Below are 27,454 nucleotides of genomic sequence, written 5' to 3'. Positions count from 1 at the left end.
GCAAACAATACGATGGAGATGCTATTAGCGGCGCTTTCTGAATGCGGATCTCTCGCAGGAAGATCAGATTTGCGACGCCGGGGAATCGCCTGAGCCATTCTCGAGCTCGACGTATCAACTTCGTGCCGCGCAAATCGCATTATATTCTAGTCGCGTCGTCGTGTACTCCAGTTTCGCTACGTTTCGCAAGACACGTACCATTTACAAATGGACAAACGTCACACAAAAGCTGGGCTCTTTACATTTCACCAGCCCGGCACTTATGCCAAACGCATAACTGACCGAGTTTCGATTTGAATGCGTAATTGGGTTATTGAATACCGTGCGATTCATGCGTGTGTAAATTTAGGATCGGCTTGATAACACTTAACAGAGCCGTGCGAATCATTATATTACGCTCTATATATTATATGAATATATGCGTAATACCATTACTCTCGGTGAGGAAGGCGTGAGCGCTAAAATTTAATGTTGCTACTCTGGCATGCAGTAAACATGTAGCGAGTGTAATTAATTACTCGGGTGAGAGAAATAACCCTTAAATTAATTAATGTATTCGAGATTACGATCCTAGGTGCTGTGCGGTATGTCTAGGTTTCATTGTCTTCCGTACATGAATCTTCCTGTATAATTAATTATCACATCGTTAAATATCGTCGCCTACTTGTACAAAATTTCCATTGTTCTTTTACACGTTTAGACTATGTTCTGCACTGAGAGAAAAGTATATCGTATTTGTGACTATAATTCATGCATAATAAAATAATTATGATCAGGAGCATCATTTTTATAGTTATTATTGCTATAATGTTACACGGAGAGAATTTTTCTTAGAGTTTACCCTGAAAATATGGTAGTTCTGGGACAATGTATTTCGAAAAATTTTATGTAAATTTCTCTCATTCATTATAAAACTACAATAAAATATAAAATAAGTTTGATTAATTTTACTAAAGTGCATGGTAAAAATATTTAAAATATTGTATTGTACCATATTTTCAGAGTGAATTTTAAAAGATGATTCTCTCCGTGTAGTAACAATAACCTTATATGTATATTTACAACATTTTATAGTACACAAAAAAAATTCGTTTTTTTTATAACTGAATTTCGGTTACCGGATAACCGAGATTTTCTGGGGACTAGATGAAAACTCGGTTGTGAGAACAGAAAAATTCCTATGATAGGTTTCTGCTACTCAATTGTTTTCAGTCATCTCAACCAAATGTTAACGCTGCCTCTGCTAAAAATCTAGTTTGTATCAATCATAGCTCGGTTATAATAACGAATGTTTATAGTAATAAGAAACAGACATTCTGCTGTTCTGATCATTCACTCTCATTTGTAATAACTATAGTATGGCTCGCGTTATCGGGTGTTTTAATTGCTAGAGATAAGTTTTCGATTACCTTTACAATTAATTTCGTTAGTTAAGTTATTTTGTTATTAAGTTGTTTATGTCTTCGGCTTCTAAGAGCAGGAAAGCTTCTTCATCGATTCCTGAGTCTACAAGGAAAAGAAAGAGAATGAGGTTATGCAGTATACATACATACAATATGCGGTCACGTTTTGGTTTGTGCCTCTCGATGTTATATTATTTTGTCAATTTTATATTGGCATTTGCATCACTTACTTATGTCCAAGTAAAAGTCTAATCCCCACTCTTTGAGGTAATTTTCGACTTTCGTATCCATTATGTTTTCCGAAGTCCGATTGTTAAGTCCGATGTCCACAATGCTAGAAATCGATCCGAGGTCTCGGACAGAGAAAGAATTAACAAATCACATTTGAACAATTTGGTCGCATGACCAATGCGATTGGTCAATTCTTTCTTCATCCGAGGTCTCGGATCGATTTCTAACATCGTAGACATCGGGCTTTATAATTTTTCCGACCTCAATTATTATAATCGATATATTTTATAAAAAACTAATCAAAATTTTAACCAATGTAACTGTAACTCACCTACGTTATTGCCGTTAGGCGAGGCACAAGCTGCTATCAAGCGCCAAACTCGTCGGATTCGTCTGTCAGATCTTTTCGTTTGTAGTAACAGAGAAATCGTTTCTTATCACATTTCACTACACTTCATTTCGCGCATGGTAATATAATAAAATAATTTTGTGCGGGTAACCAAATGGTTCGCTACGATGGCAGCATACTTGAGACGGAAAATTTCGGTTCCTCTAACCGAAAGCATTTGTTAATGTAAACAGCGCTTCAGTTAATGAGAATTTACATGTTTACAAGAGCTTACATGTTGCTCTAAGAGGTTACATGTTGCTCTATATGGTTTCAGTTATAACTGGAACTTAATTAACTGAATATCTCTGCTTGCTACAGCTGAAATGTTTTTCCTGTGTATAATTTACTATATGCAAATATAATTTATGTGTAAGATAACCATACAATTAGTTGAATGAATACACATTATGATCGTTATCATAATTCAGTATTCAGATTACTATAATTCATATGGTCAAAACAATTATAAATTTATAGTTGTCCCAAAAAATGACTATAAATTATACTTAAATTATGGTTATTCCATTTTTTTCTCTCAGTGTAGTTGCACATCTCTTACTGTAATCACATAAAATATCCAAGTAGTTTTCCAATTAGATACGGCGCATAAAATTTGCAACACTCGCACGGCTCTTCTCTAACATCGCATCGTTATTGAATAAATAGTATCGTCGGATAAAATCGAACGCAAGTAGTATACTCACGAGATCTCGGCAGCACGCTGATCGAGAGCTCGCTGGTTAGATCGGGCGCGCGCTCCAAGTGATCCTGTATCTCGGTGATGTTGATCTCCCCGTCGCATCTCTCGCCCAGGAAGATTATTACGTCCGCGTCGGACCGCTCGTCGCGCGATGTCTCCGCGGGATAGGTGGACGTGCACGAAATACCGGCTTCGATTGCGGGGGGGAAAAAGCACCCGGATAGGACCGCGATCGGGAGCCACCACCAGAACCGGCGAAAACAATTCCCGGCCATGGGCCCCTGGACCCTGCCGACCACGATGTCACTGCCACCAAGGCGGGGAACGGCGAGAAAACACCCTGTTCTGCCGATTCACCCTCGCCTGCGGAATACGTAAACGTGGCTCGTTGACCTATTTAAACGTACATAACAAGATTAACTCTTTTGCATTCGGGGCTCAGAGTGTCCCTTCAAAGTTACTTCATCATGGCGTTAAGTTCAATGCATATGTATACATAATACACATAAAATCTACATTTTTTTAAAATAATTAGTTCTTGTGAATGCATCGTATGATTTTTGATACACGACACCTTTATATAGATCACATTGTAAAACATCTTATAGCTGAAATTTGCTATTAACAATCTCATTTTTTATACACTTTTTCTAATAAAATACTACTTTCTAAATCTCTGTGAATCAGTGAATAATCACTAATTACCCAGTGGCATACTTGGCACTGATATCAGTGATTATCCACTGATTCAAATTTAGAAAGTATAATATTAATTAATTTCTCATGTTCGATTAAAATATTATGATAACTCAATAATGAATAGAAAGCCTCTGAGAGTCGACGCAAGTTATTGTTGCGAATAACTTTGTATCTAATAATAATAAATTCTTATTCGCAACAGTAACTTGCGTCGGCTCTCAGAGGTTTTCTATTCATTACTGATTTATATCATTAGAGCCTATACAATTTTGAGATTATGATAACTAATCGATAATTTCTTACTATTTCATTTTCCAAAAACATATTTGACTTTACATATTTATTACAAAGACATATTACGAAGCAAACCATCCGCATCGTATGTGAGAAATTGCGTGAAATGACTTGAAGGTAGATACCGTGTAAGCCAACGAAATCGGGACAAGCTCTTTGTTTACCGTGGAATATGTGATCGTGTTTTCCTTCCCTTTAATGCTGCAAGAACAAGGAGTTCTGCGACATAATTAGCTTTTTGAGATGAACAAATGAATCCAGGAACAAGGTAAGATTTTTCTAACAAGTCGCGATTGACGCGAGTCTGCTCTCTTATTGCTTTGTGTGGGAAAATCAGAGTTTGGTGATGAGATGAATACTAACATGAAAAATGCGAGCAAAGTTATATAAACTTTCGTAACTTTACAAGCAACAGGCAAACAGTGCCCTATATTCAACGAATTATTTCTACAACACAAATTTTTTAGTATTTTTATATACTCAAAATGAAAGAAAATAACGAATGAAAATATTGAAACGCATAGGTCATTCCTAACTCGCGCCGCTTCTCCTTTCATCTACGATAGTTGAATTAACTCAGACTTTTCTAAAAAAAAAAAAAAAGAAGGAAAAAGGTTAGAAGGGTTGTAAAAGCGTGTATGAAAGAGAAACTTTGGAACTTTCATTTCCAATTATATCATTTATCGTACTTCATGGAATATAAAAGTTGAATGTTAGAAACATTTATTGTTTGATAAATGTTAGAATAATTATTTTAACTCACGTGTATTACGCTAAACTCGTAATTCAACATGTAACAGTTAACGCTATCATCGCAACAAAATTTATGGAGCAACTAAGAATAAGTCACAGAAAATACTGTAAAAACTACTGAAGTAAAAAATAGTCGAAAAAAGTCATTTTCTCTTCGTCACACCTGCTCTTCGGTCCATCGGCTTTAAACCTTTTTAATACGCGCGAAGTCGAACAACAGAGATGTACCCTGGTTTCATCGAAAACACACTGTTATAACGTTATCGCGCCGTAAAAAAAGAAACCGGACACTAGCTATGTACAATTTTTACAACGTTAGTACACGATCCAAACTACACGGTGCACTGTACATAGTTTTTACAGTATTACTAAGAGGAGAACAGAAATTGCTTACTAACTCTGTTTGCACAGCTATCTTTTTGATAATAACTGGATAACGGTTGGTCTATGACACACACGAGCGCGTTAAAAGCCACGTGTGAACTTGTAACATTTATCGGCTTAATTACGTTTAGTGTGATTATCGAGTGCAGTTGATTACCGGTTCGATCTCGCATAGGATAGGATCTCAATGATGAATGGGGCACTTTCAAACGCGCGTCCGCCTCTCTGATGCTTTCAGATAACATTAGATTCCTTTGCGCGTGAGTAGATTTGCGCGTAATTCGGAGTTTGCGTTTTACTTCGCTAGCTTTCTCTAACATTATCACTGCAAAATTGAATACCGCTCTCACAGAACTTCTCTCTCTCTCTCTCTCTCTCCATGGATTTCCAGAAAGAAGATCCAAATTGGAAATAGGAGTATGTCATCGGTTTAAAATCTCCAACATAATTCGTTTTTAAAATTCGCCAAGTCATTCATAATGCGTTAATTGATTATTATTACTGGAACATAATATAATTCAAAGAACAAAGATGTAATATTAATTGATGTATGTTAATAGAATAGCACATGGAAATTGAAACAAAAACAGAAATTTAACATTAATTATTTAATTAATTTGGATTGATACGATATTAAACACGTAATGACATATTACAATGTCAATGAGTTGTAATTTAGAATATAAATTACAATGATGTTCTCCGAAATAAATAATTATATATAATATATGAACGTATAACAAATTTACATTGTAATAAATTCCTAAATAAAGTTTTTGCGGCATAAATTTCTGTGAAAAATTTTATAACGCTTATCACGTTCATATCTATTGGCTATGATAATTACGATATCGTTATTCTGTATTGAGAGAGAAGAAAAGCGCACTTTATCTATTGAGACGGAATATTAAATTGGTTCTCAAACCCGATATCGATGGAGAACTCGTGGCGAATGAGCGGCTATGGAAATAAATATATGAATTTTTCTAATAGAAAGAATATTCGAGAATAACATTCTTTCAATTCTTTCTTTAAAAGGACGTAAGTATTTTCAAGTCGCATTTCTTTCGTATTTGAATGTAAGGGCTTTTATCCTGGACTTTGGGAAATCCGACAAGCTGTAAATTCACTTTGAATTTATTTAAAAGTTCCTCCGAATACGTTAACTTGCGCAATACTTACGTTGTCGAACACAAAAAAAAAATTATTTATTTTTACGTAAACCTCTCCTTGGAACGTGACATATTGGAACACGATTGGAACACGTCCTAAAGTTTCGTCTTTCACGAGGTCGTAATCTGAGACATTTAAGACAATCCGATACTAGTTTGTTGCGGGTAATATCAGACGTTGGTCTCATTTTACTTGGACATTTACGATCGATTACGAACTTGTTACGCGCTGAGAAAATTGCCGTGATGTAATTACAAGACAAGGTAATGCCGAGTTATTACCGTTCATGCGCTCGGTATTGATTAAAGAAAGTTGTCGTGGTGCAATGCTTAAGATTCGTATTCTCTCTTTCTCCCCTTAGCACGGTTTAAATGTCAACAACGGTAATATGCTAATTAACTGGGGAAATTCATCTTAACATCTATGAAGCACTTCGAGAGGATGATTTTCCTGTTTATTTAGCTTGAATAAGTTTCGAGCGCATGTCGAGAACTACCATCGATGAACGCATTGAATCAAATGCATCGGCCCCTGATGGGTACTCATAACGATTTCCGACGAGCAGCTCGACGATACCCGGGAGACATACGAGATAATCATAATTCTACATTCTAAATTGGAAACGTGAGCAGGGGTAATAAAACGTACAGAGAGAAGATAGAAAAATGTGGAAGATGTCGAGTGATTTTAAATGAAAATGGTCAGTTAAATTTTACAGTCACTCGTCAAAACATCGTTTTGATACTTTATGAACGATGCTAAGAATGGAGAAGTAAGATCTTAAAACATTCTCGAACTATTTCACTGTAGAAATGATTCTCTTCGTTCCAGCACAAACTCATCGCCAAATTCATCTTCATTTTTTTGTACTAATCTCTATAGATATTCGAAATATCTCTTATAGATGTAATTGTGAAACTGTCTGATTAAATGATATTACCAATTCCTATTAAATAATAAAATTTTTCTGGATGAAGCAATTATAAAAAAAAGCATTAAAAATGTATTATCGCGTCTTAATTTAATCTTTCTCAATATAATATCTACATCGGTGCTTTACGTAATTCGATATGTTACTCATTATTTCATAATGGCGTTAAATTGGAATCACATTATATCATATATGCGAAGTTATCGATTCTATTTTATATATATACATATATGTATGTATTATATTATAGTTAACTTCACTTCTTTTCATTGTGGATGATTCTTAATATTGCATTAGCTAGAATTCCACGTTCGCTAATTGAAAATTCCATTACTTCTTTCTGTGCCTTTTAATATCTTTCTATACAGATCAATATATCATTTGTGTTTATTATCGAGTTTAAATTATTCCGTCATACAGTCTAATTGCCTTACGTAAAATTTAGCGTAATTATTTTTTATTGATCGTGTGTATTCATTTGATAAAATAAACTTGATAAAATTATTGTAATCTTTGATTAAATTTTATATTTAAATACAATAACATTTTTTATATAAAGAGATAATAAATATCTCTGTAAACAAAGATATGACAGATTTTTAATGGATTGTGTTAATAGAAATTACGTGTATGGGAATAATTCATTATATTAGTAAAATAATTAATAATAATTAATTATATAATAATTATATATTGATATTAATTATTATTTTTAAATGCAATTTTAAAATTATTATTTTAGTTTATATTTCACTACATATGTCCGGAATTTTTCTTTGTCATATCTTGTTCTTTCCAACGAGATGTTTTAATCTTTTAAGTTTATTTTTAGAAATATCACCATTGCTTACACACGTGGTCTTTACAAGAGAAATTCAATTTCTCAAAAATATAACGTACTTTTGATCAAAGCTGTGTGATATAGTAACGCTCGCCTAAAGCAACGAGTCGATCGTTCCACTTGTCGATCATTTAATTCCTGTTGGATCATAAATTTCGAAGACTGACGGTAGGTTGGCACATTAAATCCCATTCAATTTGCGTCAAATACAGAAAGAATGGGATCAACAGGTGATGAATCTGCTGTGGCATAGAGCACGCTAATTTAGCGGACTTGAGAAATTTAACATCACTGTCGCGCAGCTTTCCGATGATTCGGAAATAAATTGTTGAGTCGAATATGGTTCGTTTACGTTGACGCAAATTTTTACTTTCTACGAATAAAATTTCCTGCGTGTAATTTCTCCATGGAAAAATTTCTAGGAAAACGTCAGAGATGATCGAAGAGCTTTAAAGTATTAAAGCTAAAGTTAAATTTAAAACCTACATCAGGAATTAACCTATTTATTTTTTTATCGATTTATTTTTGCATGGTGCGATATTCTTTATTTTAGCATTATTATTCTTAAATTTTTCTTTGCTTTTAAATTTTCATCTCAAAGATATTGATGAATTCAGTCCGATTTCCTTCTTCATACGCATAGCTTTTCTGAGAAGAGGCTCTAATCCCATGGAATATTAGTTCCGAATGTTATCAAAGAGGCAAGAACAAACAAGGTTCGCCGATAGTCGTGATGGCGTCGTACATTACAGTTAGAAAACGGGTCAAGTTATATAGTCCTATGTAACTTCGGACTTATAGTATTGACATATCGCTAAAATAACAATGAACATCTAGTAGCGTCAATATTATATTGGTAGAAAACGCTATAATTTAACGATTAAATATAATTTTTAATACGCAGAAGTTTATAATTAAAACTTAAAAGACTTTACAAACGATAGTTGGAATCATTTAACGTTAGACTAGCGACATGTAGAAAAATTAGGAATTGATGCTGATGCTTGTGTACATTTCGTTACTCTTTCTTGTAACTTATATTTTCTTCTAAAAGTTTCAGCTTTCTAAGGTGCTGTATGTTTTCTTGGAAAATTCGTGTTCTGAGTTGTTGGTAAATTTTATTTCAATGGAACAAAACACAAGTTCACATACCTGCAAAGCACTACACGTGGCAGAATCGTCGATTGTTCGGGTTGACATCTTGCGAACTTTTGCTTTTACATGACGGCGTTCGCACGTCACGCCTCTTTCTTAATAAAACGTCCCTTCGCGTAAAGTGGTTAAAACGGTTTCTCTCAAAATGGATATCGTGCAAACCACTTTCGCGCTTACACATTTTGTCGCACCGTCGCCGCGGGGAAAAACACTGTGTCACGCCAGTTTTTAGTCACGTTGAGTTTAAAGCCGCGTTAGCGGAACTTGCACGCGGAGATTGAACAAGAGATTCTGAAACATTGACCTAATTTATGGCAGCAACAGTTACACCGCTATTTCCATCCGTGATTTTTGTCCAAGGTTTTGTCGTGACTTTCAATATTGTCAATTTGCGATATTAAATATTTCCTTCTATTCTATTTGACATTCACAGAGGCCGATAATCCACAATGCATTTTAATTTTCCATTATTATCCAGAGATAATCAGATATTTATGGAACTATATAGATTGAGCGTAGTGGATAATCCAAATTTCAAAACATATTTTCTGCCAGTATTTTAAAGTTTAGTGAATAGAAACATTTTTGCGATTACAGCGATCTTTTGTGCTCGTTGAATTTGCTCATTTGGCAAATTTTAAATTCCCACCGATTACTTTCTATACCATTTTCATTTATAAATGCGATTCTATCTCTGATACTTTCGTATGTAGTTCTGTTCGCAGAACGTTCACATTTACATGCCAGACGGTCGACTATTAAATTATACTTTACAATCGCATCCACTTATATAAATCGTAAACCAAATTCCATTTTCGTTATCCCCATTCCTCCAGGAGGATCGTTGTCTACACGATGTTCACATTTACAGTCGCAATATATCTGTCCAAGTTTCAAATAAGAGATAGCTGGGAGTTAGAGCTAAAGCTCGATCTTAGCTCTTGGTTACTGCCAATCAGAGACAATAACATACGCTCGCTTTAGCCAGGAGCAACATATACCAGGAGACGATATTGAGCGTGCTATTTCCGACTACGTCTGTCCACGATTCAGATATCGGTCTGGCGGAGCGGGATGGCCGATTCGACCTTGACTCTGATCTCTCGCACACTTTAATGCGTTGCTATATACATATGCATGAGATCCGCGTTCCGGAAGCGTCTATCTGCAGAATATATCGATCCCGCCGGAACGATGGTGGCGCGAGAGCGAGGATCGAGGTCGTTGTTTTTCGGGATGTCCCCCTTGGAAGGGTGAGCCACTTCAAGGGGCGAGTGTCCGCGTTCGATCGTCGGCGCAGCTTATTCGTCCCAATTTGAAAGTCCGTCCGGTGCCGGCCGTCCAGCCGCCACCTCGTCCCAATGTGACCGAATCGTCGTTGATCGCACGGCGCAACATCTAGCTCGATAACGCGCGTCAAATGTCGGTCCTCGCATTTCGCCGCGGGTTATCAGGCCTGGTTGACGATACCAAATTGGGTGAATTAGGGCGAGTTAGTTCGATGCACCTGTAGCCTCACGAAATCACTGGCAAGGCTATATTGCATCTGAAGCGATTACGTACGAGGCGCGATGATTGGCAGGCGAAAAGGTCGTGCGTGTTTCCAGCGTGATCTGTAACAAGTAATGAAAGCCGGTAATTATGGACTGCCAATAATTTCGGGTTAATCCTGTCCTGTCGTGCCCGGAGATGTTACGCGGCGGAGAACAATGAATCCTTTTGGACATTGTTTCGATATTAGAGGCGTCTTTATCGAATCTATTGTACATGAATTTATGGAAGCCATTTATTATGAAAGTTAACGATTAATATCGATATACACGTATATATTTGAAACATCGTAATCGGTAATAAAAGCTAATAATTTTGCTTTAATTCTATCGATAATATTACATGTCTTGAGATATTACATGATGAGTACCTAATAATAAAGTTATTTATCGTAAATAAATATTTTCTGATTAAAGATTTTTTTTATTAAAGATATATCCATTAAATATCTTGTAAACGAATTTATGGAAGCTGCAAACAAGAATCGATATGGCGCGTTCGTTTTTGAAGTAACACGATTTGCAACAGTTGATAAAAATCAGTCGAGTACTTATAAATTATAGAAACATATCAGATTAATCCTATCACATTTAGTCAAGATATCATCTGATGGATGATATTAAATTCATTCATCAGGAACAGAATTTTGGATTTAATACCAATTTGGCCATTATCAGTATGTTGCAAATATGTTTATTAAATTAGTTAGGAAAATCGGAAATATGTATTTATGGAAATTACGACTGAAGATTGATATACATGTAAATGCATATCATGCACTTGCAACGGCTAATGGAAGCCGTTTACGAGCTGTTATTACTTTTGACTTAATCCTATCGAGTTCTGCGCTCGTGGACTAAGAATGAGATTAATTATCGCTCAAAGACAAGTGCAAAGACATTCATTAAATATCAAAAGCGGATCAAGGGTCTCAATTTAATACATCTAAATATAGTTGTGACATTTGTAAAAATAATGGACTGATTTCACATTCGAATTTGCAATAGAATCAATAGTACACGATTAATATCTCGAGGGACAATTAATTTTGACTATTACAACCGAATAAATGTGGCTATTACGACCGAGCTGGGGGAAACCTATTATATTTGAACTATGGAAGAATGTGATAATTATTATTTATGTTGATATTATTAAAGATACTTTATAATTTAAAACGTGAGTTTTTCAGTTTCATCAGATTGTAAATTACGTTGACAACATCTATTTACATAGATAAAACTACATCATGTACTCGTTTTGTGCGATAATGTTATATATGTTTAAAAATTTTTTTTAAATCATATTAAAAAAAGGAATTTTCATTCATTACAATATCATGCACATAAAGCATTCGTTGAAGATAGCAAAATAACGTTTGATATAATCCCTTATATCTGATATACTCATATATGCATAAGTTATTCATATTTAATATTAATGATAGGTATGTGCGAAGAGATGGGTTACTGGGTCTGGCTAAACAGAAAAAAAACAAAAGATCGAAAATTTGCAAATAAAAACGATTATGGGATTCCCGGTTCGCGATAACGAGTAAAGTTTTTCGATTATAACTGAACGATATGCCCATCAGAATTGCACAATAATAGCTTATTTTTTGCTCTTTTTATGTAAAATATGTATATACACAGCAGATGCATTGCGTTGCGCAGTTACGATATTGCGAATAAACGTGTAATTCTCGACCGAAACCGTAGAATCGAATTGATCTTCAAAAGCTCGGATATCTCGCGATATCGTCTCAACTTCCATCCGTATAAATTTGCTTTTCCGATCCAAATGACTCTACCGTTATTAAACTTTAGAAATAGATATATAATGGTGACGGTGTATTCATGAGAATTGTGCAAGAGAATGTGCCTGCTCTTTACAATTTATGCGCCGTAGAGAAAATTCTTTAAAAAAAAGTATCATCCTTTTACTAAAAAAAAAGTAGCGTCTTAATTAATTCAGTTGTAAATATAAATTACGTAAAAGAGGAGCAATGCGTAGATAATCCACCTTTTAACATAAATTATACTAATGGTGCTATACACGTTGTCCACTTGATCTACCTTTTCATCCCAAAGTCAATTAACTCTCTGAAAGATTAGATGATGTATTTAATCTTTTCTTTCAACCAGAAATCAATTTAATGTTAATTTGAAAATTTTAATCTAAGTCGCATGGGATAGAAAAGTATTTTATGCATATTTCTTCTGTTAGATAATGCACTTCTCATTAAAATTAAAGAATCATTTTGAATCGCAAAAATGAGGTCGCTCGAAGTAGAAACACCGTTAAGAAAAAACTCGGTAGAATTTAAAAGACTCCTGGCTTTAAAATACTTCTGAACGTCACTTTACGACCGTTTTTTTTTAAAGTTACGTTAAATTTGTGTTTCATCTTTTTTTTCCGTGATTCAAAGCGATGGAAAAGGATTGTTTAATTTTATCGAAAAGTATTACGTACATTTCCTGCTACAGATTTAAATTGCGTTATCCTATTTAAGGATTGACAGCTACATTAATTTATTAAGCACCAAATTATATTTTTCAGGAAATTTACAGCGTTTATATATATTATATATATATATATATACACAATATTTCTTCTATAAAGATCATTAAACCGTATATTGATATTTGCTGTATTTATTTGATCATAATTATACCGTATAAATTGAATTTTACAGGAAGTAGTAAACGCAACAAATTGAATTTGTAAGTATAACGTTTACTTGAAATAAAAAAAGAAAGTATTTCTCTTTGGTGTACACAGATAAATCCCGATAATCATCAAAATTATAACGGTGCTCGCGTATACGAGGGTATCGATCCAAATAATGAAAATTAGTCAATCACATGTGTTTGCGGGGGATAATCCTTCCATTACGTGGTATACAAGGTGATGCGCAAATTTATCCCATCGGTTTCCTGCCCAATTTCCGTTGCCACTCGTCCGCTGCCGGTGGTCGTAACTTGTTAGCCTATATAACTTGTTAGTGGTCGGATTGCCCAGACTAAATGTGCGAAAAGATTGCGGCCGACATAAAACCGATCAACATACATAAAAAAAAAATCTGTTTATCTTGCACATTTTTTTTGTGTCGCGCACATTTCCATTTATATTCGTCTGCATCGACATGAAAATATCTATTTCCTACAAGATTCCCTGCTGTATTCTATACGTGTATTCTATACGTGTGTCGCGTCGCGACGGCATAATCGTTTAACGAACGCGTTCAAGAAATTCTCATTGTTTAACGAAAGCTGAACACACTACATTGTTACAGTTATAATCTTAAATTATACTTCATTTAAGTTATTTTTAATCATTTCTATAGACCGCCACTGTTTCTCAATATATAATTAATATAATTAAAATAATAATTAAACAAAAAAAAGAAAATTAACTCAAGAAAATACATTAAATTTGACTCAAATTTAATTAATTATTTACTAGATACATACATTAATGTTATTTAGTCGAAATTATGTTACTGTTAGGGCTTATTAGGGGTTATTACGAAAACACGTTTATACGTATAATTAATTAGCATATCCGTTTATTAGAAACGTTTTTCCGAATATACGTGTTTTAAGTAGAGCTCGCTATTATACGTTTAAATGAAAATATATTTACACGTATTGTATATTTAGCACATACATCTATGATAAACGTCTTTTCGAACATTTTCACGTTTCTATAATAAACATTTATTCCTTTATTATGGAGTTATCCTAGTGTGACGGGTTGAAAAAATCGAAATTTTTTTTGGGTTAAAAAGACGTTTGAATGTATAAGCAAAAATGGAAAAAATATGTATATAAAATAACATTAAAACAGTGTATTCGGACAAACGTTTCTAATAAACTAATATGCTATTTCTATGAGTAAATCTTTACATCGGTTTGTGTACAACGGCTTTAAAATGCGACTTAAAAATGTTAAACTATAAGAAAATGTAAAAAAGAATAAAATCGATTTTTAATTTTATAAAAAAAAAACCTTAAAATACTCGACAAGACGATTTTCTTAGAAGGATGTGCTAAGTATACCTATGTGTAAATGTCTCGTTTAAATATTATGTATAATACCAGGCTCAGACTTAAAACACGTATATCCGGAAAAACGTTTCTAATAAACGGATATGCTAATTATACGTGTAAACGTTTATTATTTACAAGTAAACGTTTTTCTGAAAGTGAATATAAATGGATAAACGTTTCATGTTTATGTCTTCGAAAAACGGAATAAAATCAAAGCCTTATTATTTGCCCAGTTACTATTGCCCCTTTGATATCCAACAGTGCCAATCAAGTAAACGCAAACGCACAAGACTTGTGCGTATATAAGTGCGTCTGACTAATTGCATTTTATATATTCTCTTATTATAATTAAGAAATTAACGAAAATACATTATTACAATCTTCTTGAGGCTTCCACGGGTGCTTTCTGTATGAAGGTTATATCCGTTTCGCGGATTTTCTCCGTGTCCAAATCCATTTTTGGAATGCCAACGTTGATACAGTATCAGGCATTCCAAGAATGAATTTGGACACGGAGAAAACCCGCGAAACGGATAACCTTAATACATTATTACATTATTAAGACAACAATGATAACAATCACATTTTTTTACCTTACCTTGTGATCTTTTGCTTATAATTAGCAGCAATGTTATATAATACATGACTGTATAATCATTTTTCTATAAATGTTATTCGTCATTGTATTAAAAAAATTCCCTTATAATCAATTTTATTTTACTGATTATCAGAATATTAGAGCATGATGTTACGTTTACAATTTGTAAAAGTATAAAACGCTCTGCACAATTGTTTACAATAAGAAAGAGTCTTTTACGTATACTTGCGAGTTAAAATAGAAATCAATATTTAGCTCGAGGCACGTTACATATGACGCTGCAAACCTCGGTAGCAATTCCGTCCTCTCGTATCCCCGTGTCCGAACAATATCATACGTTTTCCTTCAATGTTCCCCCGCTCCACATTGTCGACGGGAAACTTTGTACATCGCTAAGAAAAGAGTATCGATCTTTTGATGCCAAAACGACAAATTTAACAAAACTTTATTTAAGAATACGAGAGCAAATCTCCTGGAAGAAGGTATTACGAAGGTCGTAAAATCTCTCCCCTAGGACATAATCCTCTCTTAATTGCGATCTACCCCATCACCCGACTATCCAACTATCGCTGATCGTCTGTAACTTCAAGATCAACAGCGATTTAAGTGTAAAATGACCGGTATCAAAGCGTATCTTATATAATTCGAATGTATATAATAATGTGAAAATGTCAAGTGGCACAGGTGGGTTTTGCGTGGGTGATAGCGTGAGTTTGCGAGATGTTGTTATGAAAGTCGGAAACATCTTAACACGTTCGTTGATGTTTGATATTGTAAAACGTTTTTCCTTAGGGAACAGCTTCACTTCAGGTAACAAGAAATAATTAAATACCCGATATAAAATACACTGCAAATAAAAACAGCTTGAAAGAAGCTCTTTTTCTAAATTATATCTTATTTATTACAGATAAAAAAACGTTAAATAATTTATCAATTTTTCTAAAAAAAGTGATTTTATTTATCAATTTTATTTATTAATTTTCCCAGGAAAAGTAATTTTTTCAGGAAAAGTGAATTTAACACACTAAGATATGCTTTTTAGTGAAGAAACAATATATTCGATAAGTGTATTATAATATTGAATAATCATTGAGATGTATTTTCCGGCACTGAATTCCCTACAAAAGCGTAAACAATCAAAGATTTGCATAGGTAACTATTAAGGTCATTGTTTTTGAAATATTACATTTCCAAAATGTAATATATGGTACACAGAACAGCTGGTACAATGGGGAATAGCATTCTAAAATTACACCGACAACACAGAGTGCGGTGTACGGATGATTATTGATTTCGTTGCGTTATTGTGACCAGTTATTCAACCAGTAGCAAGTCAATCATTTTATATAACGTAATCAGCTACCAAGCGCGAGTTCCTCTTGGTATAAAGCTACCATACAAACGAATAAGTTCTGCGAAATCGAAATACAGAAAAACGGAGTTGAATAAAAAATGTCTATAATTGTCCTGAGAGAGGTGATTGAGACTTGTTGTCGTGTATGTGGTAACAAATCGGAATGTTACACGAAGCGATGTACTTTTGCACTCGCAAATGAATTTTACATTTGCTATCTTGTCAATTGCAGAATATAGAATTAGTTAACTATTGAATATTAATTAACCTATTTTCCTGAAATTTGCAATATACATTTGTTTACATATTGCTACATTGTAATGCAACACAAATAAATTTTGCACATTTATCCTCACTTATAAATTAAAATCAATTTTCGAGTATCAATTATTTGAATGAATGATCACCACTTTTTTAATGAAAGTATCCCAATTAGCACTTATTATCTTGGTAGCTGCTTGTCTGTTAGAAAAATTTATTTGATATTAAATATAAAGTTTTCCCATTTAATAATACCCGAATCTTATTCGTTTAGTTTGTTAAACTGACATCTGATTTTTTATGTCTCAAGAATACTCATGTATTGGTAATAGGACGAGAGTCATTTATTTCAATTTACAGAAAATATGTGACATGTAATAACCTGTTAGTAGCGTCGGTGAGTCACTCATGATTTCAAAAGACATGCGTCAAAACCACTGAGAGAATCCGTGCAGTCTCTCGCATAGAAAATACTTGCTATTCCCAGGGGACTGCAACGATGCAACAAGAACAGATGGATGTTGTATCTCTTATTGAGCAGGCACACTGTATGCCCAAAGGTGAACATGCTGTCGAGAGAACAAACGGAGAAGAATGTACCGCGGGAAAACCACCATCCTACGGGCTTGTCTCTACAGTTTGACTCATAAATCATATATTAAGCAATCTAACGAGCTCCTGTCCGACATGCAGGTTTAAAAAGATCGTTCATTTGAAGGGTAGAGGGGTCTCACTTTTACTATTGTTAGGTCATATTTTATGCATGGCGTACTAATGACCGAAGGTTTCTAAGATCGTAAATTGAAAATGCTTAGATTGCAGCAAATCAATGAGACGTTTTTAATAACGAATGCCTTTGGAATACAAGAAGAGTTTTATACGTTATTCCCTCGTTAATTCCCTCGCTTTCGTGTGTTCTAATCGTTTATTGTAAAGTATTCCAGCGAAAATACAGCGTTCTTGGATTACCGACTAATGCTTTATATTCGGCATTTTAAATTCGAAATTGAATGTGAGAGCAAGACCTTTCCATTTCCGTACGTTGAGATAAATTTTTTATTAGTTCAGACAAGACCATTTTATGTTCTTCGCTTTGTAATCTTGCCCTAGAGGAAATCACGAAAGTACTGGCTTTGCTTTTAATTAAAAGCTTCGAGTTTTAATGATCTGAGTATTTAGTGAATTTATTAATAAGCAACTCCTTTTCCGGCATGGACATTATATACATTCTACCATTAGTAGAAGTTAAAATTTAAAATCTATGTATTACAGTCAAATTATCTTTGATGATAATGGAGGACAAATAGTATTGAGAGATATTTTAATTATGAATTTTGAATTAATTAAATTTTGATTAATTGCAATTAATTCAAATTATAATTTTAATTAGTCAGGCATCAAAAATATATTTCAAATTTACTTCATTCCCATACAGCACAATAGTTACAGCAACAATACTGTAATATTGCAACAATATTGCATATTGCAGCAATATTGCAGCGTTATTGTAACGATATTGCTGCGCGTTCTATGCTGTGTGGGTTAGCTTTATGTAAGAAATTATTTCAAAATTGAAAGCTCAAGAAAAGCGTGATTGATCATAAAACATAACTATATCCATTGAAATTGGTTCATCCAACCTTTACTGAGTAAATAAACCAAATTTAAATTCATTTTCTAACGAAACTCTAATAGGAAGTGATTACTAGTCAAACGCTTCAAATTTACAATCAATTTTGGCAATTTAGCTCTGAAACTTCTGTTGAAGCAAAGTCAAATAAAATTAACTGACAACAAGATTTTACATTTACACTACAACATTATTTACTTTCGGATTTTAATTTGCCGAAACACTCTAGTTTTCATTAAATATTGCCACTTCTCTGTTCTTTGTTCTCTCTTCTGCGGTTGGATGGAACACATTCCAGCAGTTACACTGTATAAACACGAGCTTACATTCCCAGTCATGCGATAGTCTCATCACCATTACGTCTCTCTTACCTCTAGCTCATAAGATTGTTCTGCGAATGTGGAAACAACTTCGCTGGCTTACCCAAATATTTGCAGGCAAACCAGACCGCTTAAGTTAAGACGGAACGACGATTGCAGCCGAAGCTACAGTTTCATTCTGATGGCTCGTGGCCTAGTTGAAGAAATAAAAAGTAATAAAGAGAGACAGTGATGTTCATCGACAGCGAGGCAGGTTTTCCATTTCGGCAGATATTGTCTTCCGCACGCGATATATGCAGCTATTTGTATTTATATAAAATCGACTTTGTGCCATTCAGTACAACGATCGTACATTCTCGAAAGCAATTAGTTTTCGATTGAGCGTCGCGTGCAACATTTTAGATAAAAATGTTTAGTCACCGAGACATTCGAATCACTTGACCAGCCTGCATCAGCGTGGATACTGCCTCGATCCAACTTAAAGACCAGGGATAAACTTGGATAAAACTCAGGACAGACGCTTTAGATAACTTCCCTTACACATCCCCTAAAACCTGAACCAGCTTGATGCAGAACAATTTTAGCGGTCAGAATCATATACAAAGGAAAAAACGACATAATCCTATTATTTTCACAAAATACAGACTTTCACGTTGTTAATTGTTCATTACATGCAAACATTATAATCAGTGTTGAACTGTGTATGTAATATCGTTGAGTGTCGGGAATTGATGGAAATTTAATATCGATAAAATGACAGTTGTAACTTTATGGAAGTTTAATATCGATAAAATAACAGCTGTATTATTTAATAGAATTTCAATATCGATAAAAAAAAACTCGCTGTCCGCGTAACCATAAAAACAGAATTTTCAAATTCTTTATGGGTAGGGGATGAAAAAATTAAAACATCGACGAGTTCCCTTCCCTTCACATTTTATTCTGTTGACACGTTTATCAACTTTGCTCCAAGCAGCTGTAAACCAACCCCTAAATCCGCAAAGAAGAAAGAATAGATAAAAAAAGATACTGGTCTCTTACTCAGAGCTACTTCGAGCGATCGTATCTGAAGCTCGTGAAAATCGGAGAGGGACGAACGAGCAAGCGTTTCCTCCTTGTTAATCACAGTAAGCTGCTGCGCTGTAAATATTTTCCAGCAGATCGGCCGAGAGGGACGTATCATCGACATTAAAAATACCTATAACCAAGCGCATTCAATATTTCTCCGTCGCAGATAATTGCCGGCTCATTATATAAAATGCCGCGCTGTATTTTCCGATAGTCGCAACGAAAATACGATCTGTCACCGTCACCGGCTGCTTTATCGTTGTCTACATCATATCGGCGACGACGGGACCCGAGACGCTCTTTATTTAAAGCGTTTTATTAATCGATACGGGTGCTTTAAACGCGGAAATTAATTCCTCGAGGAATATCAAGACGATCATTCAGATTTCACGATTAACTTATTCACGTGATAAATACAGGGCTATTATTTCGTTATTGAAATGATACAATAGGATGCCGCGATGAGATGTTATTTTTCAATCCACGGGCTAAATAAAATGTGTGCATATTTAAATGCCCTTATCATTTGCGTTGTTTATTTTCTCTGTACTAATTTTGTATACTTCACAATGGAATAATCCAGCTTTGACGGATTGCACACGTACATTGCAGCTTAATGATTTAAATCTCTTTTCATCAGACAATTGGAATTGTCTATTTTTAATTTTTCGCTATAATCAAGGATTATAGACAATCGCGGATTGTCGGAGAATTGCTCCGTGAGTAGTCGAGTTTCCATCAGAGTTTAGTTTAATCCATTTTTGACGATGAAAGCTTTAAAGTCTAAAGTGATTAATACATCAGAATAAAATAAGGTTTAGAAATGAACAAAAATTATATAATTTACTAAAATTTATTATTATCTATTAATAAATACATAAAATAAAATTTTTAAACTTATTTAGCTTTATTTTCATACTGAAAAAAATTACTAAATTTTAATATATTTCTTTAAATAATAATAAGTAAACATTAACTTAAAGTAAATAAATATATTTAATAAAAAAATAATAATAATAATCTCATTTTTAGACCGTATATGTGAGAAACACAATCGATAAATTAGAGCCTTATGTCGAAGCTAGATCTTAAATGCTTAAATAATTCAATCTTGAATCACTAAATATGATATATATGTACTTGACATCTATACCACACTTGTAGTCTAAAGTTCGTTAGACTACAAGTGTGGTATAGATGTCAAGTACATATAAAAAAATAATAGTTAAATCAAATTAATGGTTTTTGTATCAAATAAACTTACGTTTAGTAAATATTTACTTAGAACTATTCAAATAAATATTTATTAAAATTTAGTATTTTTTTCAATTAATCTTTAGTTATCGCAATAAATTAATACATAAGAGATACACGAAAAAAGTTAGATACATGAAAGACATTAATAACAAAGAATTCACATAAATTTATTTTTTAATCCATATAAATTTATGCTGGGCAGCACAAACGCAATGAAATACTTCACGTATGACCTTTTTCACAGACTCCGAAATACTTCACGGACTCGAAATCACGTCCGGGTACTTTCGCAAGCACACAAATTTTAAAACATAATTTTATTATGGTTCCTATTCTAACGTTGAAACGGCAAGTTGAAATGATTTGAGCATTTGAATTATTTTGCTCGAATAGTCGAGATATTAATTATTATATAGATTTTAATATTAATAGTCACAAGGAGTAAAGTTTATTTAATCACCGAATTGCACGCCTAAAAGTCGCGTCGCGTAATTATAATACTTAATCCCGATATCTCTTCGCCGTCGCGCGATTTCCGCTATGAAAATCCTGGTCGTCTCTCTGGTAATGGAGTTACATATAATAAGCACGAGCATATCGCCATGGCGAGCCACTTTCATTTCGTATTCCGCGCAGGGGCGATAATGGTGGATCAACGCGGCTTCCGGACGTACTCTAATAAAGGAGATCGGAACTTCGAGTCGACCTTGGAGCATTATATTCAATATTATACAGAACGAGAAAAAGGCTCCTTTCATTCGAGGGTCCGCCTCATCGAGCATTTTTTTTTTCACTATTACATATAACGGCGTTTAACTTTGTTGTTGGTTTCTCTTTTCTTTCACTCGTTTTACCCCGTTATCATGTGTGGTGCTTGAAAATTGAAGATAAATATCGGAGCGTACCATCCTTATTAATGTAATGACAAAAGTTTGGAGAGATTTATATGTTCGAAGGACCTCGTTTTCGAGGTACAAAGCTCTTTTGTACCTCCGTCGCGCAAAAAATTTCAGTGGACCAAGCGTGCAATTTTGACTCTATACAACCTCGGCTTTATCTCCTGAAACTTTCAGAAGTGAAGAAGGATTTATAACGTGAAAAAGAGGCTCTTTCGGATACATGTCTTTTTCGCGCATATACTTTCACTGCTGTTTTAAGAGTGATCTTCGCGAACGTCGAGATCTGTAAATATGTATATTGCTTTTTTTTTTATAATATTAGTTATAATTTCCAGAATATAACAAATTTTTGCCTTTTCCCTTTCCGCCTCTCTTGTTTCTGCACATTTGACTCTTATTTCAAATAGATATGGACATAATTCAATGCTTCCCATTTTATACACGCAGTCTTTTTACCTACCGCGTATGTGAGCGAGAATTCCTCTATTTTCCTTTTACTGCGGCAGAAGAGTGGTTCACTTGCGAATGCAGGACTTTCGTAATTCTGATAAAACGCTGTTACTTCGCTGTCCGTGCATCCCAATTTAGAGTGTCCTGTTTGAAACAAGAACGGGCAAGTCATGCTAACACGATGCAAAATGAGCCGCGATTATCAAGTATCTGGAAAGTTTTTCTGCGAGTTTTCGCTGTATGTACAGTGTATACGTTAATGCAAGAGAAATTTCTTTGAACGACGCTTCGCAATTCTGCTGTAATTTACGAAGAAATTAAATTACGTTATATATATAACATCGAAGTCGAAGGAATAAGGAAAGAAAATGGAGTTGAAGTGTAAGTAATTGCGACTGCGTAAATTTTCTCTGTGAATTAATAATATGCATCTTTTAAATAAAGAAAATTAAATTGCGAATTTTGTTACTTTGAGATAGCAAATTTAATCAAAAGTAATAAAAGACTCTTACAAAGTTGTCTATCTAAGAGCTCTTGTTTTAAAATTGGTTCCTCTTTTACGGATTGATGTTTTAAAGTTCATCAGAATCTTTTCATAAAATAAAAACATACCGTAATTTAATATAATTTTTAATATAATTTGGTCCTGCGAATGATCCCCCGAATGCATCTCTTACGCAAGCAATTGTAAATCGTCCTATCGAAGTATGCATCAATTAAAAAACTAAACAACTTTAGACTTTTCGTTTAACCTTAAAGAGATCAGAAGTTCCTGTATCTTAATAAATTTTTTGCAATTAATGCTTGGAACGATAAAAAATCGAAATAGTAAAATTGTGGATATTTTTAGGTAGAAAATATTTGAATTAAAATATTTCTCTCAAATCTGCCATTTTTCTACACTCTGTACAACGCTTGAAAAATTTTATTACAAAGTATTATAATTCAACTTGAATAATGGCTGCAATGAAAAAAGTTATTATAGCAATTGTTATATAACAGATATTGAAAAATGTCCTTATATAGCCTTATATTTGTGTCACTAAAAAAAGTTAATACTTCACGAGATAAGTATTTCATCTCTCAAATCAGAATGTAATCGGGATTTTCCAGTATTATATTTTTTACAAAATAATGGAGAGGAATATGGAAGAATCGATTTATGCAAGAAGAAGTATTTGATTTTAGTTTTAAAAAATGCGGAGAGCTGTCCTCTTGTTTTCTTGGAAGTTTTCTTCGAGAATGATACTTTCTGATTCGATAAGAAGGCGCAACAACATTTAAAAATTACATTTACATGTTTTTCTAATTCATAGCATTGAAAATAAATCAGTATTATAACTAACACCTGCAGAAGAAAAGTTTGAGTTTTATACCCAAATAGTACTTAAACATTTAATACGCAAAAATATTTTTCATTTATGTCTCAAACTGATGCATGGTTTAACAGATTAAAATACCTAAAAACAAAACTAAAAAAAAATAGATGGAGAATTTTATTTATTTATGTTTTCTTATGTTATTATCTTCAATAAATTGCTAAAAACAACCGGTTCTAAATTATGATATTTCATTAATCTTTTAACAATGGATACGTATACAATCGTTTGGATTTAATGCTGCGCACATCAAACAATCAGTCAATCCTTTCTCCAATATCTGTTGGCCAAAGCATCCCCGATGACGTTACAGAATTGTTTTGATATCCGAAATCGCATCGCTTAGCGGCTTAATTAATAGAACGAGAGACGCGAGAAGAGGGTCGATATGCAAAGTGCGTGGGTTATGCTTACTATGAACCATCCCGCCATTTACGGTATAAGGCGGAACAAACCGCGCATACTCTCGTGTGTAGTGTATTACCCGCTACATTCTTCCGTGCGGTTCACTTCCTCGAGAAATTGTTAATTTTCCGCGAATCATTCCAAACGCGTTTTCTAACGAGTATAATTAAATAAATCCTATCGACGCGTGCACCAATTAAGAAATTAAACAGCTTTTCTTAGAATCGCGTTCACCATGAACGGCGTTTTCTAACGGAGTCATTAAAACAATCTTTAGATTAACTTCAGCGACGAGAGTTCATATTAATAACCAGTTTTGAATAATTGGTATCAAGTTGCTCACTGCGAGCGTATTTTCCCTAAAGAGAAATTCACGCATGCATAGGCGACTAACTTATATTTTGCCATCTCGAGGGAATTCGACTTGAAACCGTCTTCCCCATCATATAAATAATGCCTGTTACACGTTCGAAGTAATCGCCGGGATGTGAAAAAGAAGCTTTAACAGGTAGTGAAACACGCGATGAACCAAATATATAGTACTTACAAGGCGATCGCTAATGATGGCATTTAAATTGCGTTTTCTTCTATTGATGTTCTCTCATCCCTGCACGAGGATCTATTGAAAAAGATCACTGGCCCCTCCGCGGTCTCATCGCCGCTCGCTTCGGCCCGGGAATTCAAAAGCTCATTCACAAAGCGAAGCCTCTCAAAGGTGCACATGGTCCAAAGCATCGTCCCACACCGGTTCGACACGTAAGTGTCCCGTTCGTAAAGTGGTAACTTATTTTTGTCGCAAAAGAAAGAATGAGAAACCTTTCTCGGCCTCAATCGCGAAATGCTATTTTTCAATTTCGCGGATGATCTTTTTTGGTCCAGAAATACTTTATAGCGGCTTTTTTAACTCCGCGGAGCGCACATGTTCTGTGATTCACTTTCGCGTGTCACAGGCAACCCCGCGGCGCGCTCCGTGCCTCGTCAACCCCCAGTCAGCGCGACGGTACCCCAGATACGGGGGCCCGTCCAGCGCGCGGATGTCCTCCGGAGCGGCGTGGTAACGAGATAAGAAGCGATAACGACAACAACGCACACCGCAATCGGAGCGAACCGAACGCTTCGGCGCTCGGTATCGAACTGACTGAGCAAGCCAGCAGCTCTGGCCAGCTCACTCCTACTCTTACGATACGTGCGACGCTGCGCTTGCTATCGCGACGAAGAGAGAACAGCGACGAAGAGAGAGCGGCGGCGGCGGGCGAGAGCGCGAGTCCGTCCCGGGGAAGTCGAAAGCACCAGCGCGCACGCCAGCAACACCAGAGGGTAGGCCAGATCATCCCTACCTACCCCCTTGCATCCAGAGAAAGAGTGAGAAGGAGAGTGAGAGGGAAGAGAGGGAAAAGCTCCTCGTCGCCGCAGACTTTTCCCCCGGCCTCGTCGTCCTACATCCGAATTGTTCTCTCTCTATCTCTTTTTTTTTCGCGTATGCCCTCTCTCTCTCTCTCTTTCTCTCGTTCACTGGGACATTCCGCGGATCAGAATTGAAACCGGACTGGAGCTTGATTGGGTGCCTTCGCCCGTGCGAAATGGGACGTGCATCTCCCGGCGCGGTCTCGTGCGGTCAGCGTGCACCTCTTTGGGGTTTCCAACATCGAGTGGTCTCGTATATGATGTACAATAATTTCTCTTATTTAGTTTCTTACATGTATTCGGATTCTATATAATTCATAGGATTTGCGAAAATTTTTAGAACGCTAAGATGTTGACGTATACAAATTATTCGATATGGAGAAGAAGACAGAAACGTGAAATATTTCATACATGCGCATATTTCTTTGATCCATAAAATTAGACATTTACCTTTCTGTTATATTTGTCTTTCGAACCAACACGGTTCAGTGATATAAACGCATATTGTGCGGACCGTCACGCAACTACATTGCAAATTTTGCATCTTTCTGAAAATAATAAAAGTCACTTCTTAGTGTCTTGAATTTTTATTTTCATTTCCTACTTCACATTCCTCCCTAATACCAAACTAAAAATTGCAATAAAAAATTACAATACAAAATATTATTGAACTTATTGTTATGTAACTTTTACAATGTAGATAAAAATATAATTATTAAATTTATTGTTGTTACAATAAAAAATACTGTAAATTTATTATATATATTATGTATATTATTAACATAAAATTGTTTATGTTACCCTTCTTTATATTTAAAAATTTTATTATAATTTTTTTAATAATAAAGAGTATGTCTAATTCATTTATGTTCCAATAAATGTTAAAATATAAGAATTTTTTTCAGTAATGTGTATATTATAATGTCGAATAATTTATACTTATATATCCAATTTTATTCATTATTAATTACTTAATATTAAAACTATTGTTTTAATAAAATTTTAATGAAAAGATATTGATTTCTTTCATCCATATCGAGAATCTAACGTATATACGTTAATTTCGTTGATGCCACTCTGATGAGAATCGAGATAGGATCTTTTCTCCCATTTATATCTTTATCCACTGCGAAATCCGGAATTTTCTGTAGATTGAAACGCGGATTGAAGCGAAAGTTGCAAATCCAATGAGATGGCCCTCGACCATGTAAAATCAATACACACTGGAAAGTCAAACTGTTAACGTAAGCATGAAAAGAGTACGAAGAATCGGAATAGTTATTCTTTTCACCAGTAACCTAGATTACCACGGACTAGACGAAGTAAATTCAAACAGAAGGAAGTGTGGAGTTTACCAAAGTACGCTAGAATTATAGACGATCTTGGTCAGAAGTATGGAGCTCTTTCGCTAAACTGTACTAACGCGAACTAGTTAGCGTCCGCAAATTAAAAGAAGCAGCAAATTCTTGAATTACTTTAGTAATAGTTCCTCTCAATATTCATTTCTTTAGTATTCATAACTTGACCTACAAATCTTCCCTGTAATCGGAATTATTGTTGCGAATTATTAAACTTCAATTAAGATCGATTGTCAATTAAAACAAAATTATTAATTTTTAATTCGATTAAGCGTCACGGCAGCTTAATAATTAATAATTTTCAAGCGATTACTTCAACGGGATGATTGCTTCTTTCAATAACATAGACAATTGAGAAATAAATTATGCTTCTACGCTGCTATTTTTCTTTCTTCATCTCTTATCGCTGAAAGACCCTCCGTTTATCGTAGATATCCGATGAATTGGAATTGAACCTAACTGATTGGGCTCCATCGATCGTACGAGGTAAAATGTATGCGAATTCCGGTGATG

The 27,454-nt window shown here is 34.5% G+C and overlaps 1 protein-coding gene across 4 annotated transcripts in view; it reads right to left on the bottom strand.

The window, feature by feature from the left end:
* The window catches only part of LOC108721947 (retinal guanylyl cyclase 2), a 45,871-nt gene extending 20,889 nt beyond the window's left edge, over positions 1-24,982 (bottom strand). For all 4 annotated transcript variants that reach the window (XM_018446785.1, XM_018446787.1, XM_018446788.1 and 1 more), the window contains exons 1-4: positions 24,727-24,982; positions 20,019-20,021; positions 8,953-10,568; positions 2,730-3,088 (exon numbers count right to left, since the gene is read on the bottom strand). In XM_018446785.1, coding sequence (XP_018302287.1) covers positions 2,730-3,000 — 271 coding nt within the window. In that variant the 5' untranslated portion in view covers positions 3,001-3,088; positions 8,953-10,568; positions 20,019-20,021; positions 24,727-24,982. The remainder of the gene's footprint in view (positions 1-2,729; positions 3,089-8,952; positions 10,569-20,018; positions 20,022-24,726) is intronic.
* Positions 24,983-27,454: the final 2,472 nt, after the last annotated feature.

The sequence above is a fragment of the Mycetomoellerius zeteki genome, unplaced genomic scaffold, assembly GCF_001594055.1.
Source record: "Mycetomoellerius zeteki isolate Tzet28-1 unplaced genomic scaffold, Tzet1.0 scaffold188, whole genome shotgun sequence".
Lineage (NCBI taxonomy): Eukaryota > Metazoa > Arthropoda > Insecta > Hymenoptera > Formicidae > Mycetomoellerius > Mycetomoellerius zeteki.
This window is presented reverse-complemented; position numbering and strand designations above follow the sequence as displayed.